At 46.6% G+C, this 19,194-nt stretch overlaps 1 protein-coding gene across 1 annotated transcript in view; it reads left to right on the top strand.

The window, feature by feature from the left end:
• Positions 1 to 8,284, top strand: part of LOC134965294 (uncharacterized) — a 282,440-nt gene extending 274,156 nt beyond the window's left edge. Inside the window, exons 41-42 of the mRNA XM_063941773.1 lie at positions 3,027 to 3,142; positions 7,921 to 8,284. Of these exons, the coding sequence (XP_063797843.1) occupies positions 3,027 to 3,142; positions 7,921 to 8,164 (360 nt within the window). The 3' untranslated portion in view covers positions 8,165 to 8,284. The remainder of the gene's footprint in view (positions 1 to 3,026; positions 3,143 to 7,920) is intronic.
• Positions 8,285 to 19,194: the final 10,910 nt, after the last annotated feature.

Genomic DNA, 19,194 nt, shown 5'->3' with positions numbered 1-19,194 from the left:
GACTGGTTGCTATGGGCAACTTCTCCACTCTTTAGAAGGTTTGATTTAGTTCCCCTTAGTTTGAGTTATGCACAAATTCAACCCCCCTTCCCATTTCTCACCTCCCATCATGGAAGTTCAGTTTTAACTATAAACCCTAGGCAGAGGCTAGGGGGGTGCAGAGGGTATGGGCCGAGGGGGTGCCAGCTCTTCCTCACTGACTGGGAGCCAGGTGCTGCTTTGAGTGCTCCTAAACCTAGGGCTAGTTGTGTCATTGGGGCTTTTGACACCCAGTGCACCAAACGGAGCCCCTGTGCATGGAGAAAGTGCACTCAACAGGAAAGGGCATGTAAAGGGTTGTCCTGTATACAAAGCTTTATTTTCAACCAAAAGTGGTATCTGTATTCTACCTAAATAAATAAACTAAGGCCATAGAATGGGTGCTTGGCTCAGTATAGTGGCGCCAGACTGGCAAAGAAATTGTGGCACTCGAAAACCCAAAAGATGGCATTTGGTCCTACCTGGCAATTTTCCCTACAATAGGACCTTCTAGATCATTATTCGATTCTTTGGTAGGATAATGTTTGCTAGATTTTAATGGAGTGTTTATTGAAGCCATGACTCAAAGCTAAGGGCTTGTCAGAGGGATGCAGTCAAAATGCTGGCGGACATATTTTGGCGTTCAGAAGACCTATGCCGGAATTCCGGCAGCCAGCATTTTACCGACGGCCGCCATACCAACACCCACTCCTAATTCCAACCCGGTTGGTGGGTCCACGCCACCAACTGAGTGGGAATAGAACCTGTGGTGAGCGCAGCGTGCCCGCGATGGGATTCGCCGACGGTATTCCGGCAAATGGGATGCCGCTGTCGGTTTTAGCCCTATCCATTTATTTTCAAAGAAAAACTGACATCATGGTCACAACAGAACTGTGAGAGCATTTTATGTAGGTCTCTCTATATTATTTGACATGAAGACAGGGCTGTCCTGTATACAAAGCTTTATTTTCAACCAAAAGTGGTATCTGGATTCTACCCAAATAAATAAACTGATATTCCCTCTTTAAGGAGGTGTCCCTTATCAGAAGAAGAGGGATCTTTTTTGTGGGGGTTTCCTGGTAGATATTCAGCTATTTGGCAGGTGTGCTGATGTTGGGGCGACTGTCGCCAGGGAAGGTCTCTCCAAAATATTCTGCAGAAGGTACAGTAGCAGATAGGCTACAGTGGCTAACGCTATCTGGAGGTGGCATTAGCGGCAGGGGCCAAGTTTGGTAAAGTCAGCATTTTAGAAGCCCCCATAGAAACTTATGAGGGTCTCCTTTTGCAGTCAAAAATGGTCCCATGGTGCTGCGGTGCCCAGGTGTTTTTCGGGGGAAATGCCACAAATATTTTTTTAGAAATATGCCCTTTAGGCTGAAAGGAAAACCTTGATTCTTCCACAGATGACTTCACTGCTCGGGATAAGTGCTAGATTTTTTATATACTGACTAGCAATGCTAGCATACAGATAAGTCTCGCCTCATCATTTCCACAATGCATATGCACACATATTGCAGCAGCAACTATTCGCACCCACTTGCGTATAGTCACACCCACGATTGCACAATGCATTTTCTATGGATTGCGGGCGCAACTACTCATACATGCCCGTACACGGACACGCTAATCATGGCAAACCAGTTGAGGGTGCGAATAGTCGCAGCCAAAATGAGGCTGGAAATATCTGTACATATTGATATATTCATGTAGCAGTGAAAAGCCCTGTACCTGTGATAACACAGCTTTTCACTGGTTCATCCAGAGAAGGGCTACTGAGGAGAAATCTCAGATTTTCCCAGTGGTGTCCCTGATTAGTGCACACATCAATTAGCCATCCAGAGAGCGATTCATAGAAGCATGGAAAGCTCAGTTTCTTAGAAATGCCCTCTCAGGATGGTGTAATGTGCCTCCTGAGGGGAATATAGCAGCAAAGTCTGCCTTCTTCCTGTCTCATGGCACCCTTCCCTGACACTGGCCAATTAGAGGTTCCCAGGGAGGAAGTGAGTGAGAATATCTGCCCCTTCTCCCCGTGTGACCAGGACACTGGCAAGAGAGGTTCCCAGATAGCATATAGCAGTGAAGTGACCCTGTATATGCCGTATCACCTCACTCTGCTGACTACCCAGTGCCCCCGTCTTGTTCAACCCCCACCCCCATGTTGCTAACCCTTTGCTCCACCAGTGCATTCGCACACAGGACCTGCTGTCCGACATCAAGAACTCTCACAGAACCGCAGCTGAAACCAGGATCACAAAGGGCCTTATTTTCACATTGCTTCACTGGAAAGATGAGTATACCTGAATTGCTACATAATGCAACGGGTCTGGTATGGCTGACCGCCGGTCAGCATCCTGACAGCGGGATTCCGGCGGGGTGGTGCGAGTGCTGCAAGCCCCTTGCGGGCTCGGTGGCGACCTGCGGTCACCACGGGTTCAATTCCCACTCTATGGGTGTCGTGGACACACACGAGTGGAAATAGTCCCTGTTGGTCGGCATGCCGACCGTCGGAATAGTGAGAGGGCGGGATTTTGGGGGAGGTCATGTGACCGTTGGTCTGCTGACCATCGGTCAAATGAATACCACCCTAACGCAACTATATATTGCATCAAAATGATGCTGTAAATAGTGAAAACTAACAATCCATATCCACATATGAATATGAATACACCCCAGGGAGGCCTAGTACTCTGGTTTTGGAGTATCACCATATGTAACGTATTACATGTAAAGAGCTAATTTGATATTAATGAGAGTCCCTGTTTTCCACCAGCATACTATGGGGAGGAATATCTCAAACCTTGGAGAGAGATAAATTACCAGTCAATCAGCTCCTGTCATTTTTCAAACACAGCTTGTAACATGGAGCTAATTGGGTGGTACTTTATCTCTCTCCACATTATCTCTCTCCAAGCTTTGATAACTCTCCCCCTATAATATGTTTACTTGATCAGTGATTGGAAGATAAATTGTTGTATTCTTTATATAAAATCTGTATTATACCTTTACAGTTTCCAAAGACAAGTGAAGAAACAATGTCGCAATATGAAATTGAGGCAATACTAAAGAACAAACTGGCTCAAAGGAAAAGAGAATTCTTTAACCCAAATGACAGACTGAAAAACTGGTAATGCCATGTGGGAGCCCAAGCTCTATAAAGCTGCGTTTACAATGTCCCAGTAGTTTGGATTGTGGATGAGCATAGCACACCTGCTGAGGGGCCTAATAGTGCCAATATTTGTTTGTAATCAATGTTGGGTTGTAGCACAGTGCTTTTGATGCTCAGCTCTTTATATGATGTAATATAGCTAGGTGATAAAGAAAACTATATAATATATGAATTTTGTCATCTGGGGTTATACTCATTGGCCCTCATTCCGAGTTGATCGCTCGCTAGCAACTTTTAGCAGCCGTGCAAATGCATAGTCGCCGCCCACAGGGGAGTGTATTTTAGCATAGCAGGAGTGCGAACGCCTGTGCAGCAGAGCGGCTGCAAACACATTTTGTGCAGAATAAGACCAGCCCTGTAGTTACTTATTCTGTGCGATGATTGCTGCGACGAAAGACACGGCAATGATGTCAGCTATCCGCCCAGCAAACGCCCGGCCACGTCTGTGTTTTTCCAAACACTCCCAGAAAACGGTCAGTTGCCACCCAGAAAATCCCACTTCCTGACAATCTCCCTGCGTTCACCAGTGCGACTGAAAGCGTCGCTAGAACCTGTGCAAAACCACGATGCTCTTTGTACCCGTACGCCGTGCGTGCGCATTGCGGTGCATATGCATGCGCAGTTTTGCCATTTTTTTAACTGATCGCTACGCAGCGAACAACGGCAGCTAGCGATCAACTCGGAATGAGGGCCATTGTACAGTAAGCTAATGGCACTACATTACATGCAATGAAAATGTTGAGATTTGCTCTCATCTGCACTGAACTGATATTTTGCATGAAATTGGCAAAATGAATGAAAATGGCAGAATGAAAATGATCAAAAAATTGTCACAACTAAGAAACATGTTATGCTCACATATAAATTATATGCAAGCTAAAACACGCAAGAGCTGAGATTTCTGGAAAGCTGACGTGTGGCCTCTGTAGATGTATGCTGTTATGTGCATGGTAGAGGATTCATCAGTGCCATCCAGGACATGAGAAGACCCAAAGCAGAACCAAGGGGCTCATATCTATTTGTTGTTATCTTTTATTTGTAAGGCATCACAAATGGTCCACTGCATTAAACATAGCTGTGAATAGGAAACACACTAAACATTATTAAACAATACACAGACAAAAACTAATTGTATATAATTCCACAATTCGAAATTACAGAATGACAAACAGCAGAACACAGAACTGAAGATCCATCTATTGATAATACAGTGAGCATCAGTGATAAGTAGCACCTGTACGTCAGTGTATAGGAGTATAGGCTTCAGTAAAACTAGGTACACACTATACAATTATCTGGCAGATAATCTGCCAGATCTGGCTGGTTGGAATGAAACTTTGGTAATGGATGAGAGTACAAATTAAACACAAATTTAACCAACTTGGATGACCAACAGTTTTTGGCCATTTTCCAGTGTTTGGGAGCAAATAAGCGATTGTCATTTGCTCTTATCCATTACCAAATTTTAATTCCAACAAGCTAGATCTGGCAGAGTATCTGCCAAATAATTGTATAGTGTGTACCTAGCTTTACACTGAGGTGCATGATTAGGAAGTAAAAACACCAGGGAAGAGGGCTCTGCTCATCTCAATTTACACTCTAGAGTTAGACACAAATAATGTTGGCATTAAGTAATGTCCCTCTTTCCAATTCAAACTCTTTTCCCTTGTAATGCCACTGCTTCTAACTCACTGTCTCAATCCCCTGTAATGCCACTGCTCCTAACTCACTGTCTCTTTCCTCTGTAATGCCACTGCTTCTAACTCACTGTCTCAATCCCCTGTAATGCCACTGCTCCTAACTCACTGTCTCTTTCCTCTGTAATGCCACTGCTCCTAACTCACTGTCTCTTTTCCCTGTAATGCCACTGCTCCTAACTCACTGTCTCTTTCCCCTGTAATGCCACTGCTCCTAACTCTCTGTCTCTTTCCCCTGTAATGCCACTGCTCCTAACTCACTGTCTCTTTCCTCTGTAATGCCACTGCTCCTAACTCACTGTCTCTTTCCTCTGTAATGCCACTGCTCCTAACTCACTGTCTCTTTCCTCTGTAATGCCACTGCTTCTAACTCACTGTCTCTTTCCCCTGTAATGCCACTGCTCCTAACTCAGTGTCTCTTTCCTCTGTAATGCCACTGCTCCTAACTCACTGTCTCTTTCCTCTGTAATGCTACTGCTCCTTGTTATGAGCCACGGCTGTGGCTCATTCCTATGTTTCATTTTGGTTATGTATTTTATGTTTATAAGTTGTCTTGCAGGCCAGGATTTCCCGTTGCTCTGTTTTAGAATACTCTTGTTTGCTGCCGGTGGTGAGTCTGTGTAATTGCAGCTTGTTCCCATGTGTTCAGCCTCACCTGGCTGCTAATTGCATCTTGTCAGTTTGGAGTCATGCAACAGGTCAGCTGCATGACATAATTAATTAGGCCTCTCTGTTATATGCTGGCTGAGTGCAATTCACAGACGCTGGTGATATTTCTAGGTTTCCAGTCTTCCAGAGTGTTTGAGTTCTGAGCTTGTTCCTGCCAGTTCCTGAGCTCCTGTCTAGCAGTGTCTGTCTAGCTGCTTCCTGTGTCAATTCCTGTGTCAGTCCCTGTGTCGATTCCTGTGTCTGATCCCGTGTCCTGCCGTGAAGCGTTCCTGTCCAGAAGTCCTGTGGCTTTGCCTATGCCTGGTCAAGTTTCTGGCTTCTTGGTGTCCACCGGTCTGTCGTTTGGGATTCTGCCTGTCCTCCAGTTCTGAGAGTCTGTGTCGGCAGCATTGGGGGTTCCTGTCCGTTTGCCAGTATTTGTACCGGCTCCGTGAGTAGCGGCTTTGCCGCGTCCGTCGGCCTAGGCCGCTGTATTCCTTGGTTGTATCTGTCACTGGTGTTTTGCAGAGGGTTCTGCTTATGCTGTCACCGCCGGTACACAAAAGTATTGTGTCGGCGTGTGGTCAGCATTTCCTTAGTTGTTCTTTTCCTTTGGCGGCATGCCGCACATACATTTAGTTTTAGCCTAGTTAGTAGCCCCTGGCTTTGGTTGTTTCAGTTAGAGGGCCCCTTGTTATTACCCTGTCTCAGTTCACGCTTTGTCTCTCTTTAAGACCTGAGGGGGCATCGGAGTTGGGCAGACCTAATCCGCCCTTCAAACGCGGCTGCCATAGGCCCAAGAAACCATAGTCCTGCAAGCGTGAATTGACAACACGGGTAAAACAACGGAGGTAGGGTGCCAGGGGCTATTCCCGTTCCATTTCACCAAATCCAGTATTACGTCCTGGTGCTCTGGACTCACTTCATAACATCTCCCTTGTTCTGAGCACCAGGAACCTAACACTCCTAACTCACTGTCTCTTTCCTCTGTAATGCCACTGCTCCTAACTCACTGTCTCTTTCCTCTGTAATGCCACTGCTCCTAACTCACTGTCTCTTTCCTCTGTAATGCCACTGCTCCTAACTCACTGTCTCTTTCCTCTGTAATGCCACTGCTCCTAACTCACTGTCTCTTTCCTCTGTAATGCCACTGCTCCTAACTCACTGTCTCTTTCCTCTGTAATGCCACTACTCCTAACTCACTGTCTCTTTCACCTGTAATGTCACTGCTCCAAACTCACTGTCTCTTTAATCTGTAATGCCACTGCTCAAAACTCACTGTCTCTTTCCTCTGTAATGCCACTGCTCCTAACTCACTGTCTCTTTCCTCTGTAATGCCACTGCTCCTAACTCACTGTCTCTTTCCTCTGTAATGCCACTGCTCCTAACTCACTGTCTCTTTCCTCTGTAATGCCACTGCTTCTAACTCACTGTCTCTTTCCTCTGTAATGCCACTGCTCCTAACTCATTGTCTCTTTCCTCTGTAATGCCACTGCTTCTAACTCACTGTCTCTTTCCTCTGTAATGCCACTGCTCCTAACTCACTGTCTCTTTCCTCTGTAATGCTTCTGCTCCTAATTCACTGTCTCTTTCCCCTGTAATGTCACTGCTCCAAACTCACTGTCTCTTTAATCTGTAATGCCACTGCTCCAAACTCACTGTCTCTTTCCTCTGCAATGCCACTGCTCCTAACTCACTGGCTCTTTCCTCTGTAATGTCACTGCTCCTAACTCACTGTCTCTTTCCTCTGTAATGCCACTGCTCCAAACTCACTGTCTCTTTCCTCTGTAATGCCACTGCGTCTAACTCACTGTCTCTTTCCTCTGTAATGCCACTACTCCTAACTCATTGTCTCTTTCCTCTGTAATGCCACTGCTTCTAACTCACTGTCTCTTTCCTCTGTAATGCCACTGCTCCTAACTCACTGTCTCTTTCCTCTGTAATGCCACTGCTCCTAACTCACTGTCTCTATCCTCTGTAATGCCACTGCTCCAAACTCACTGTCTCTTTAATCTGTAATGCCACTGCTCCTAACTCACTGTCTCTTTCCTCTGTAATGCTACTGCTTTTAACTCACTGTCTCTTACCTTTGCAATGTCACTGCTAGACTGCCACCCTGTTCTTCTCTCCTTTGTAATGGCACTATTTCCTCTGTAATACAATTGCAGTCTATACACATGGAAAATATATTATTATTATTATTATTATTAATAATAATAATGGCATGGCAGGAGCTCTGTCTTAGGTATATTCTGCTGTTTCCACATTCCTGCACTCTTTTTCCATTATTTTAGTTGGTAGATAATTTATTCTAGTGTTAATATGTGGATTATTTCCCTGTAGAGTGTTTTATATCTTACGTTATTCAGTATGTCTACTCTTTTCATTTAGTTCACCCAAGGAAGAAGAAAATGATAAGCAACTGATTACAGCAGAACATCTCCATAAGGCACTTGATACACTCAATGCTGAACTGATGAAAGTCTTGCAGAAGGAAATTGAATTACAAAGGAACATAAGTGATATAGACAAAAAGTGTTTTCATAAACAAATTCTTGCGCTTGAAAAAGAGTGCTTGATAAAAAATATAGTGATTTTGGAAGAAAAGATTACTTTTCAAAACAGTCTAGTTTAAATCATCTATCTATCTATCTATCTATCTATCTATCTATCTATCTATCTATCTATCTATCTATCCATCTATCTATCTATCTCATGTACATTACGTACTAAGGGGCAGATGTATTAACCTGGAGAAGGCATAAGGAAGTGATAAACCAGTGATTTGTGCAAGGTGATAAAGGCACCAGCCAATCAGTTCCAATATGTAAATTAACAGTTAGGAGCTGATTGGCTGGTGCCTTTATCACCTTGCACATATCACTGGTTTATCACTTCCTTATGCCTTCTCCAGGTTAATACATCTGCCCCTAAATGCTATATAAAATATGGAGTATTCTTTTCTGTGTTAATTTGTAGTGATATCTACAGATATATTTAAATGATAGTATAATGTAATAACTAGTTTGATGTGTTTGGTGATTAAGTTTCAAACAACTTCTACTTTTACATAACTCATCATAGATGTTTCCCATTTCATATTTAAGTGGGTATTCAGCTTAATGTAGAAAATACAATTGCTGTTAATATACCTGTAATTATAAATTTCAATAATGGACACTCTACTGCAATAATTATCACAGAGCTCCTCAATGACTTTTAATATGTACTGTATATAATTTATATTGAAAGTACTAAGAGTGTCGAAATGCAGGTGGGGCATCACCCAAGGGCCCCCCATATGGTCGCAAACCATTGCTCCAATACTCTATATCCTTCATAGGTGTCCAGATCTCAATCCATGTCACTGCTTGCCAGTGCTACCAATTTGGGCCTGGCTCCAGGCAGTGCTTACTGGTGCTAATGGGAATTGTAGTGTGCACCTGTACACCCAATGTGTCCCTCAAGTGACGAGGCATAGAACTAGAATCAAGGAACCACAACTAACAGAATGCAGAATGCCTCATTGCTGATCTGTCCCGTGCCTGTTTTTACTCATGATGTGGCCAGGAGCGGATCTTGGTGCTGGCAAGCAGTGCCTTCGCCCGGGGTGCTGCAGCCTGGGGGCGCGGCCGCAGTCACCCCGCAGGCACCGCCGCCTGCCCGCACCCCGCTCCCCGGCTGCAGCAGACGTCGTGGGCTGTGTGGGCGTCCGCTGCAGCCGGCTCCAGGGACAGACACTAGAGGTCAGTATTGACCTCTAGTGTCTGTGCGGCGCTGCTATGGGAGACAGAGCAGCAGCAGCGATCGGGAAGCAGAAGCGGGGCAGTGGTAAGTATTGTTTTTTGGGGTTTTTGTGTGTGTGTGTGTGTGTGTGTGTGTGTGTGTGTGTGTGTGTGTGTGTGCACACAACTACTGGGGGCAAAGAAACGGGGCACAACTACTGGGGGCAAAGAAAGAGGGGGCACAACTGCTGGGGGCAAAGAAATGGGGCACAACTACTGGGGGCAAAGAAAGAGGGGGCACAACTGCTGGGGGCAAAGAAATGGGGCACAACTACTGGGGGCAAAGAAAGAGGGGGCACAACTACTGGGGGCAAATAAAGAGGGGGCACAACTACTGGGGGCAAAGAAATGGGGCACAACTACTGGGTGCAAAGCAACAGGGGGCACAAATTCTGGGGGCAAAGCAACAGGGGGCACAACTACTGGGGGCAAAGCAACAGGGGGCACAGCAACAGGGGGTACAAATACAGGGGGCAAATCAACTGGGGGGCATAACTACTTGGGGCAAATCTGGGGGCACAGCTACTAGGAGCATAACTGTGTCCACGCCCCTCCCCTATGAGGCCACGGCCCTATTTTTTTTGCACGCACAAATTGTTTTGCCGCGGGGGGGGGGGGGGGGGGGGCGCCAGTGGAAACTTTCGCACTGGGCGCCACAAGGTGTAGAACTGGATGTGGCCACTTCTCTTCTTAGATTTTGCTATCTACTCAGTACTATTCCACCTAACCTTTCCAGTCTAGATTATGGTGTCAGGCATTGCCTCCAGCACTCACTGCGAGCTGATCTGTTTAGTAAAAATCAGCCAATAGAATAACACACTACAACATCTCCCAGGAACAAGTTTAAATCATTTATCAGCAGTCCTGAAAAAGATTTTAAAGAAGAACTGAATGGGGAGGCAGGGTGAAATATAGTTTTGTAAATTAAATTGGTTCCACAAAGTTAGTTGCCCTGGGGCCCCACCAATATAATTGATTGCCTGTTAACCAATAAAGAGGGTTTTAAGAGAGATTTGTAAAAAGTGGTAGTAGGTAGAGTGCAGTTCAATTTCAGGTATCTTTCATAGCCTAGTGAAGCAACACGCAGAAGTAAATAGCATAGGCTTAACTGTGATGAAGAGGGCAATTTAAAAGAAACAGCCAATGTCGACCAAAATCGTTAGGTTGAAAACTCATTAGAAGGTGGAAGATTAGCAACAAAGTCCAGTGAGTCCAAGGCTTACCAGCAGGAACTGGAGATGGTCAATAAGGCAAGGAATCTTTTATAGGCAAGCTGAGACATCGGGGGGTGTCCAACCACCTGAGAAGGAACATTGGGTGTGAAAAATGTTTTTTTAACATTTTAAAACGATTTTCCCGATGTTTCACCCGTATTTTTTTACAGGCTATCCAATTTGGTCGCCTATAAAAATAAATTCTCTTACATCCTAGAGTATGCTGGGGTCCACATTAGTACCATGGGATATAGACGGGTCCACCAGGAGCCATTGGCACTTTAAGAGCTTTAGAGTGTGGGCTGGCTCCTCCCTCTATGCCCCTCCTACAAGACTCAGTTTAGAAAATGTGCCCGGAGGAGGCGTGCACAGCTAGGGGAGCTCTCCTGAGCTGCCCTAAAAAAAAGTTTAGTTAAGAGTTTATTATTTTATAGGGAGGCTGCTGGCAACAGCCTCCCTGCAGCGTGGGACTAAGTGGGGGGAGCAGTGTCCGCCCTGCGGATTCTGAGCCACTGACTCTGCTGACTGGACACTGAGCTCCAGAGGGGTCTGATCGGTCTCCGCCACAGGGGAACCGCTCACCCCAGCAGCATGCCGCCGACCCCTTACAGAGCTGAAGCAAGTGGTGAGTTAGTCACGACCCCCCTAGCAAGCGGGTGGCCGGTGTGAAGATGGTGGCAACAGGGGATGGAGCGTGGTATTAACCGCGCTCCTGGACGGTACCAGAGGGACGCTGTGAGGGGCGCCCTGGGCCAGCGCTTACCCCTCACACTGGTCAGCAAACCTGTCGGGGTCCAGTGACCTAAGCCAGCACAACTCCTCAGGCCTGTTTAAACTTCACGTGAGCAAGAAGACAGCGCCATGAAGGGGCGGAGCTTCTCAGAGCGGACCCTGCAGCGTTCCAGCGCCATTTTCCTGTAGTAGTAGCTGAAGGAAGATTCTGGTCCCTCCACAGCAGTTCCAGCTTACTGTATAACGGTAGCAAGGGGTTGTAGAAGGGAGGGGAGGCTGCTATATTGACTGTGTGTCCTATTAAGGAGCACAAGCCAGCACATATAAGGGGTTTCTCCTTGTGATAAAGCGCTGGTGTGGGTTGGCTCCAATCTCGGTCTCTCTCTTGCCATTCTTGGGGGGGGGGGGGCCTCTCTGTCTTACCCCAACGTGTGTGTGTGTGTGTGTGTGTGTGTGTGTGTGTGTGTGTGTGTGTGTGTGTGTGTGTGTGTGTGTGTAGTGTTTGGTGGTCACCTGCAGCAATGTCCAGGGATACAGTGTCATATGCTGCAGAGGATTTATCCTCCCAGGATGATCCCATTCCGGGTACTCGGGTTAGCACTGGTTTAGCACAGATTGCAGCAAGGGAACCAGAGTGGTTTTCCTCTATCAAAACTTGGATTTCTCAGATTTCTGACAGGGTTGCTAGTAATGAATCTGCAACCCAGGTATTGCAGACCTCTATGGCTGTATGGCCCTTGTCTGGTACCTCAGGACACCACGCTAGATACCCCCACAAACGTGCGCTTGTGCAGGTAACACAAGACGACACTGATACCGATACTGACACTACAGATGGTGATGGGGATGTGTTACGGGCGTCTGCATCTCTTGCAAAGGGGGTGCAACTGTTGATAGAGGCTATCAGAGATGTGTTAAATATTAATGATACCACACCTGATCAGGTTGAGGAGGCTTTTTTCACAGAAAATAAAAAAAGCCTCGCTGACCTTCCCTGCATCAAAGGAATTGAACGCTATTTTTTAAAAAGCATGGGTAAACCCTGAAAAGAAATTTCAGATCCCAAAAAGGGTTCTGGTAGTTTTTCCTTTCCCTGACGAGAACAGGAAAAAATGGGAAAACCCTCCAATTGTTGACGCATCTGTGTCAAGACTCTCAAAAAAGGTGGTTTTGCCTGTTCTAGGTTCAGCCGCCTTAAAGGAGCCAGCAGATAGAAGGATTGATAACATGCTTAAATCAATGTACACGGCTTCTGAGGTCATATTACGTCCCACTATTGCTAATGCATGGATAGCAAAAGCAATAATGAAGTGGTCGGCTACCTTGCTTGAGGATTTGGATACAATGGCTAGGGATGACGTTGCTTTATTTTTACGCAACATACACGATTCTGCGGATTTTATGGTTGACTCCATGAAATACCTGGGTTCCATGGCTGCCGGAATTTCTTCCATGTCTGTTTCAGCTCGTCGGGGTCTTTGGCTGCGCCAGTGGTCGGCTGACACGGAATCCAGAAGAAGTGTGGAGTCGCTGCCCTATACAGGTCAGGCTTTCTTTGGGGAAGCTCTAGATGTGTGGATTTCTACCGCCACAGCGGGTAAGTCTTAGTTTCTTCCCACAGCAGCACCTGCTCCGTAGAAATCATTCTCCTCAGCTGCACAGCAGTCCTTTCGGCCTAACAAGCTTAGAAAGGCCAGGACTTCCAATACCTTCTTAAGGGGAGGTTGAGTTAAGTCCAAGAAACCTGTCGCTGCAGGTTCCCAAGAACAAAAGCCTGCGTCAAGTACCCCTAAGTCCTCCACATGACGGTGGACTGCTAGCCTGGTGGTGGGGCCAGTGGGAGCGAGACTCAGACATTTCAGTCATGTCTGGATGTCGTCTGGCCTGGATCCCTGGGTACTAGATATTGTATCTCAGGGATAAAGACTGGAATTTCAAAGTCTCCCTCCAGTCAGGTTTACCAACTCTGTTGGAAGACAGCACCGTTCTTCAGGACGCTGTCCAAAAGCTGGTGGAGGCACAGGTCATTGTGCCAGTACCACCTCACATGCTGACCAAAGGTTACTATTCAAACCTTTTCGTGGTACCGAAACCGGATGGTTCGATCAGGCCCATTCTGAACCTAAAATCAGTGAACCCCTTTCTAAAGGAATTCAAGTTCAAGATGGAGTCTCTCAGGACGGTGATATCAGGTCTGGAAGAGAGGGAATACCTGGTATCACTGGATATCAAGGATGCGTACCTTCATATTCCGATCTGGCTGCCGCATCAGGCTTATCTCCGTTTCGCATTGCTGGACTGTCATTATCAGTTCCAGGCCCTGCCATTAGGACTCTCCACTGCAGGGTATTTACCAAGGTGATGGCGGAAATGATGATACTGCTCAGCAAACAGGATGTGAACATCATTCCATACCTGGACGATCTTCTGATAAAGGCGTCATCCAAGGAGAAGCTTCTGCAGTCCATTGTTTTCACAACACGACTGTTCCAGAGTCACGGTTGGATTCTGAACCTTCCAAAGTCACATTTAGAACCAACCCAGAGGTTGTCTTTTCTGGGAATAATCCTGGTCTCGGAAGTGCAGCGGGTGTTTCTTCTACAGGAAAAGGCGTTGGTGATACAAGCTATGTTCCGGGATGTCCTGAAGCCACCCGGGTGTCTGTTCATCACTGCATCTGCCTATTGGGAAAGATGGTGGCCTCTTACGAGGCTCTCCAGTACGGGAGGTTCCATGCTCGGCCCTTCCAACTGGATCTCCTGGACAAGTGGTCGGGATCTCACCTCCACATGCACCAGCGAATTCGTCTGTCACCAAAGGCGAGGACTTCACTCCTCTGGTGGCTTCAGCTGCCTCACCTCCTGGAAGGCTGCCGGTTCGGGATTCAGGACTGGGTCCTGCTAACAACGGATGCGAGCCTCAGGGGCTGGGGAGCGGTCACTCAAGGAGTAACCTTCCAAGGATGGTGTTCACGCCTTGGAAGCCGGCCTGCCCATCAACATTCTGGAACTAAGAGCCGTATACAACGGTCTTCTAAGAAATCGGGCCATTCAGGTGCAGTCGGACAACGTAACAACAGTGGCTTACATAAACTGACAGGGCGGAACGAAGAGCAGAGCGCAATGTCAGAGGTGTCAAGAATACTCCTCTGGACAGAAAAGCATGCGTTGGCACTGTCAGCCTTCTTCATTCCAGGATTAGACAACTGGGAAGCAGACTTCCTCAGCAGACACGATCTCCATTCAGGAGAGTGGGGACTCCATCCGGAAGTGTTCAAGGACATAACGGATCTTTGGGGCTTGCCCCAAATAGACATGATGGCCTCTCATCTCAATAAGAAGCTTCTGCGTTATTGTTCCAGGTCGAGGGACCCACAGGCAGTGGCAGTGGACGCCCTGGGGTCTCTGTGGGTTTTCCAGTCAGTGTACGTATTTCCTCCACTCCCACTCATCCCAAGAATCCTAAAGCTCATAAGGAGAACAAGGGTTCAAGCGATCCTCATTGCCCCAGACTGGCCAAGAAGGGCTTGGTACGCGGACCTTCTGAATCTACTACAAGAAGAGCCAAGGCCTCTTCCTCTTCGGGAGGACCTGCTACAGCAAGGGCCATTCGCCTATCAAGACTTACCGCGGCTACGTTTGACAGCATGGAAGTTGAGCGACTGATTCTGGCTCGGAAGGGCATTCCTACCCTCATACAGGCTAGGAAAGGGGTAACGTCTAAACATTACCATCGTATTTGGAAGACATATGTCTCTTGGTGCGAGTCCAAGAGCTTTCCTGCAGTGGAGTTTCAACTGGGACGTTTACTCCTCTTCCTGCAAGCAGGAGTGGATATTGGCCTGCGATTGGGGTCTGTGAAGGTCCAGATTTCGTCCCTATCCATTTTCTTTCAGAAACAATTGGCTGCCCTCCCTGAGGTTCAGACCTTTTTGAAGGGTGTTCTGCATATCCAACCTCCCTTTGTACTGCCTACAGCACCCTGGGACCTTAACCTGGTGTTGCAGTTCCTCCAGTCAGATTGGTTTGCGCCTCTACAGGAGGTGGAGGTCAAATTTCTCACATGGAAGGCGGTCACTTTGTTGGCTTTAGCTTCTGCTAGGTGGGTGTCCGAGCTGGGGGCTTTATACTGTAAAAACCCTTACTTGATCTTCCACGAAGATAGCGCTGAGCTCCGGACACGCCAGCAGTTTCTTCCGAAGGTTGTGTCGGCATTTCATATCAACCAACCTATTGTGGTGCCAGTAGCTACTGACTCCTCTATTATATCAAAGTCCTTGGATGTCGTAAGGGCTCTGAAGATTTATGTGAAGAGAACATCTCGTCACAGGAAGTCGGACTCTCTGTTTGTCCTATATGATCCCAAGAAGATTGGATGTCCTGCTTCTAAGCAGACGATATTTGTTGGATCAGGTTTACTATCCAGCATGCTTATTCTACGGCAGGATTGCCGTGTCCAACATCTGTCAAGGCCCACTCTACTCGTAAGGTGGGGTCTTCCTGGGCGGCTGCCCGGGGTGTCTCGGCATTACAACTTTGCCGAGCTGCAACTTGGTCTGGGTCGAACACGTTTGCAAAGTTTTACAAGTTCGATAGTTTGGCCTCTGATGATCTGAAGTTCAGTCAATCAGTTCTGCAGGAGCCTCCGCGCTCTCCCTCCCATTCTGGGAGCTTTGGTACATCCCCATGGTACTAATGTGGACCCCAGCATCCTCTAGGATGTAAGAGAAAATAGGATTTTGGTTACCTACCGGTAAATCCTTTTCTCGTAGTCCGTAGGGGATGCTGGGCGCCCGCCCAGCGCTTCGTTTTCCTGCATATGTTATTTGGTTCAGTACCACATAGTTTTCGTTGAGTACTGCATTGTTACTTGGTAAGTAATGTTTCAGCTGTTGCTGAGTAGTTCAAGCTAGTTGTCTTGACGTGCCTTGTTTGTGTGAGCTGGTATGAATCTCACCACTATCTGTGTTAAGTCCTTCTCTCGAAGTATGTCGTCTCCTCGGGCACAGTTTCTAGACTGTCTGGTAGGAGGGGCATAGAGGGAGGAGCCAGCTCACACTCTAAAACTCTTAAAGTGCCAATGGCTCCCGGTGGACCCATCTATACCCCATGGTACTAATGTGGACCCCAGCATCCTCTACGGACTACGAGAAAAGGATTTACCAGTAGGTAACCAAAATCCTATTTTCTCATGAAAACACACAGGTTCAGTTAAACCTATGTGTTTTTGGTAGAAACAGCCCCGTTTTCAGATGAAAATGGCACTGTTTCCAGGGATTTGGTGTTGCCTGCCTGAGGCAGGAGAAACAAAATCCCAGATAAGCCGCAGCTTATCGGGGCTAATAGGATAGCCCCCTGCGAGACAATTGACCATGGCTAATTGGATACCCCCCTTAATCCTTAACATCCATCTTTACTAAGCCATGAGTATGTTCTGGCAATCAGTTCCAAGATATAAGGGGTGTGCAAAAAGTTTCAAGATGCACAAAAAGTATTATATTTACTAAGTGAACTTTACATTTTTTTCAAAGTAGTAGTCTGTGCAAACTTGCATAAACTCAAACCACTCGGTGAAACAGCTGGACCAGTCCGAAGCAGATCTGTCTTCTACATGCTGGATGAAGGTCTCCACTGCAGCTTCAGGTGACTCAAAATGAATCCCACACATCTTGCACTTGATTTGTGGGAACACGAAGAAGTTGCAGGGGGCCAGTATGGACTGTGCATCACTTTCCTGGACATGCATTGTTGTGAGAAGGGCACCACGAGTGCGAGCTCTTGGACAGCGCCTTGCAACAGGCATTGGTTGGTGTACCAGTCCCCAGTGCTGCACAAGTTGTACGACAGGTACATGACCAGTCTTGGCGGGCAACCAGGAAGAGGAGACAGTGATCAATGGGGGAGTTTCTTTCAATTGAAAGGGGTATAAATATTTGTTCAGGAGAATGCATCACACACTTCTGATGAAGGAATGCTGTGTCCAAAACATGTTAAGTATGTGATGCCTGTGCACTTTTAAGGATTGCTGGATTGCTACTACACTTGTCCTATCATCGCTTTTGGCCTTCCGGAACCATTATGCTGGATATGGACTACATGAGTATACCACCTGCACCCAGATCCCCAATGGTTACCACTTTTAGTGGTTTACGTGCTTTTTTCCAAGTGTTTTTATGTGAGTGGAATGTGTAAATAAAATATTTTGTTTTACCATAACAGTGTTGCCCTAAGGTTCTATCCTTTTTTAAAGAAATATTAAGGAGGAGTACTACGCATTGGGGAACCTACAGTATATGCTGCCTTTGGGTCACTGTGAATATATGAAAGATTTGAGATACACTGTTCCACAGCACTTTTGGATGAATTGAGGATTGTTTTTACTTTTTATAAAAAGTAAGAAACATTGACTGCTTTTATTATTTTTGTGGAACTCATACAGCGCCATCTTTAGGGTGGTTTCTTTTGCCAAATATCTATTGTTGTGGAGAGGATGGTAAAATCTCTCTAGATCAGAAAGGGCTGCATTGTGAGACATCTTGTGCACAATATGTCCATCATTTATCTATTTGACATGACTAGTCTTGGCCACAAAAAACATCCACCATCTGCTTGGCCAAGCTGCGCTCACGCCGAAACTTCTGTGACGACACACCTCCACTTGGGGTCACTGGACTGACTGTTGTTTGGTCCAAGGGTCAAAACTGTAGATCCAGGATTCATCGTCACTGATGATCTCCCAGACAGTTTGAGTGACTACCATCAATCCTTGCCAGCATGTTGCAGCACCAAGTCTCCTTCTGCTCTCGAGTCAGCTGATGGAGAACCCAGTGTGCAGAATCCTTGCTCAGGGCCAAGCTTCTCATGGAGTATCAAGCTTTTCATAGAGTATCTAACTGGGCCATAGTCAACCTGGTGTCCACCTCAACTATGGCCTGCACGGCAGCAACGTTGTCCTTAGTGGTGATGAACGCAGGTCAGCTGTAGTGCTCCTCATCTTCCAGGGACCATCTCACATTCTGAAATTCTACAAACCACTCAAACGTAGTGATTCAGGATGGTGCTTCCTTTCCAAAAGCAGCTCGCAGTCAATTAAATCTCTCCTGCTGACCACTCTTGTAGTCGTAGAAGATCATGGCTTTCCAGTGACCTCTGTTGAGTTCCATAACGAGTTTGTGAAGGAAGTGCACATGCTGACTTCTTTGATGTGCAGTGTTGCTTATATATGGTTCTGTGCCTTCACATTTCACAAGAACTTTAGTCAGAGATTACAGTTCACAACCAGACAGTCAGACTATGTATAAAATAAATAATATAAATAATAAGCTCAAAGGTATTGGATAACTGAAGAAATGTGGGGACAATGTGGGAGAAGCCTAAATGTTGTCTAATACCCCTTTCACACCAAGCTTCTGACCAAAGATATTGCTGGGACAACCCAAGTCCGGGTTTGGTGTGAAATGATCTACCCGGGTTGTGTGTCCCGGGTCCGCTACCAGGGTCGCAACCAGTTTCGAAATAGGGACTGACCTGGGTAGGCTGCAGTGTGAAAGGCACGACCCATGTTACCAAACCTGGGTCACGCTAAAAGGGACAGAGAGGTGGAAGATGTCATCTCAAAGCGCTATCTGAACTGGCTGCTGTTACATTGTGCAATCTGAAAAGGACGACATGGCAATAACCCAGGTCCAGCCTGCAGTGTCAACATGGTTTCAGTCAGAGGCAGAACTCTGGGAGGCAACGGAGTCAGCTGCCGCCGGGCTCCTGCTTTGAAGGGGGGCACCTCTCCACCTGTTCTGTATGTTCAGCGACATTAATCAATTAAGTTAATTGATAGCAGCCGGTAACTCTTCTGTAGCCGACTTCCCCACTAGCCACTACACCTTACATATCACTCCCTCTTTATTATAGTTATTACTGGAAGCAGACACCTTACTG

This window comes from Pseudophryne corroboree, chromosome 10, assembly GCF_028390025.1.
Source record: "Pseudophryne corroboree isolate aPseCor3 chromosome 10, aPseCor3.hap2, whole genome shotgun sequence".
Taxonomy (NCBI): Eukaryota; Metazoa; Chordata; class Amphibia; order Anura; family Myobatrachidae; genus Pseudophryne; species Pseudophryne corroboree.
Note: the sequence above shows the minus strand (reverse complement) of the source record. Positions and strands in the feature narration are given on the sequence as shown.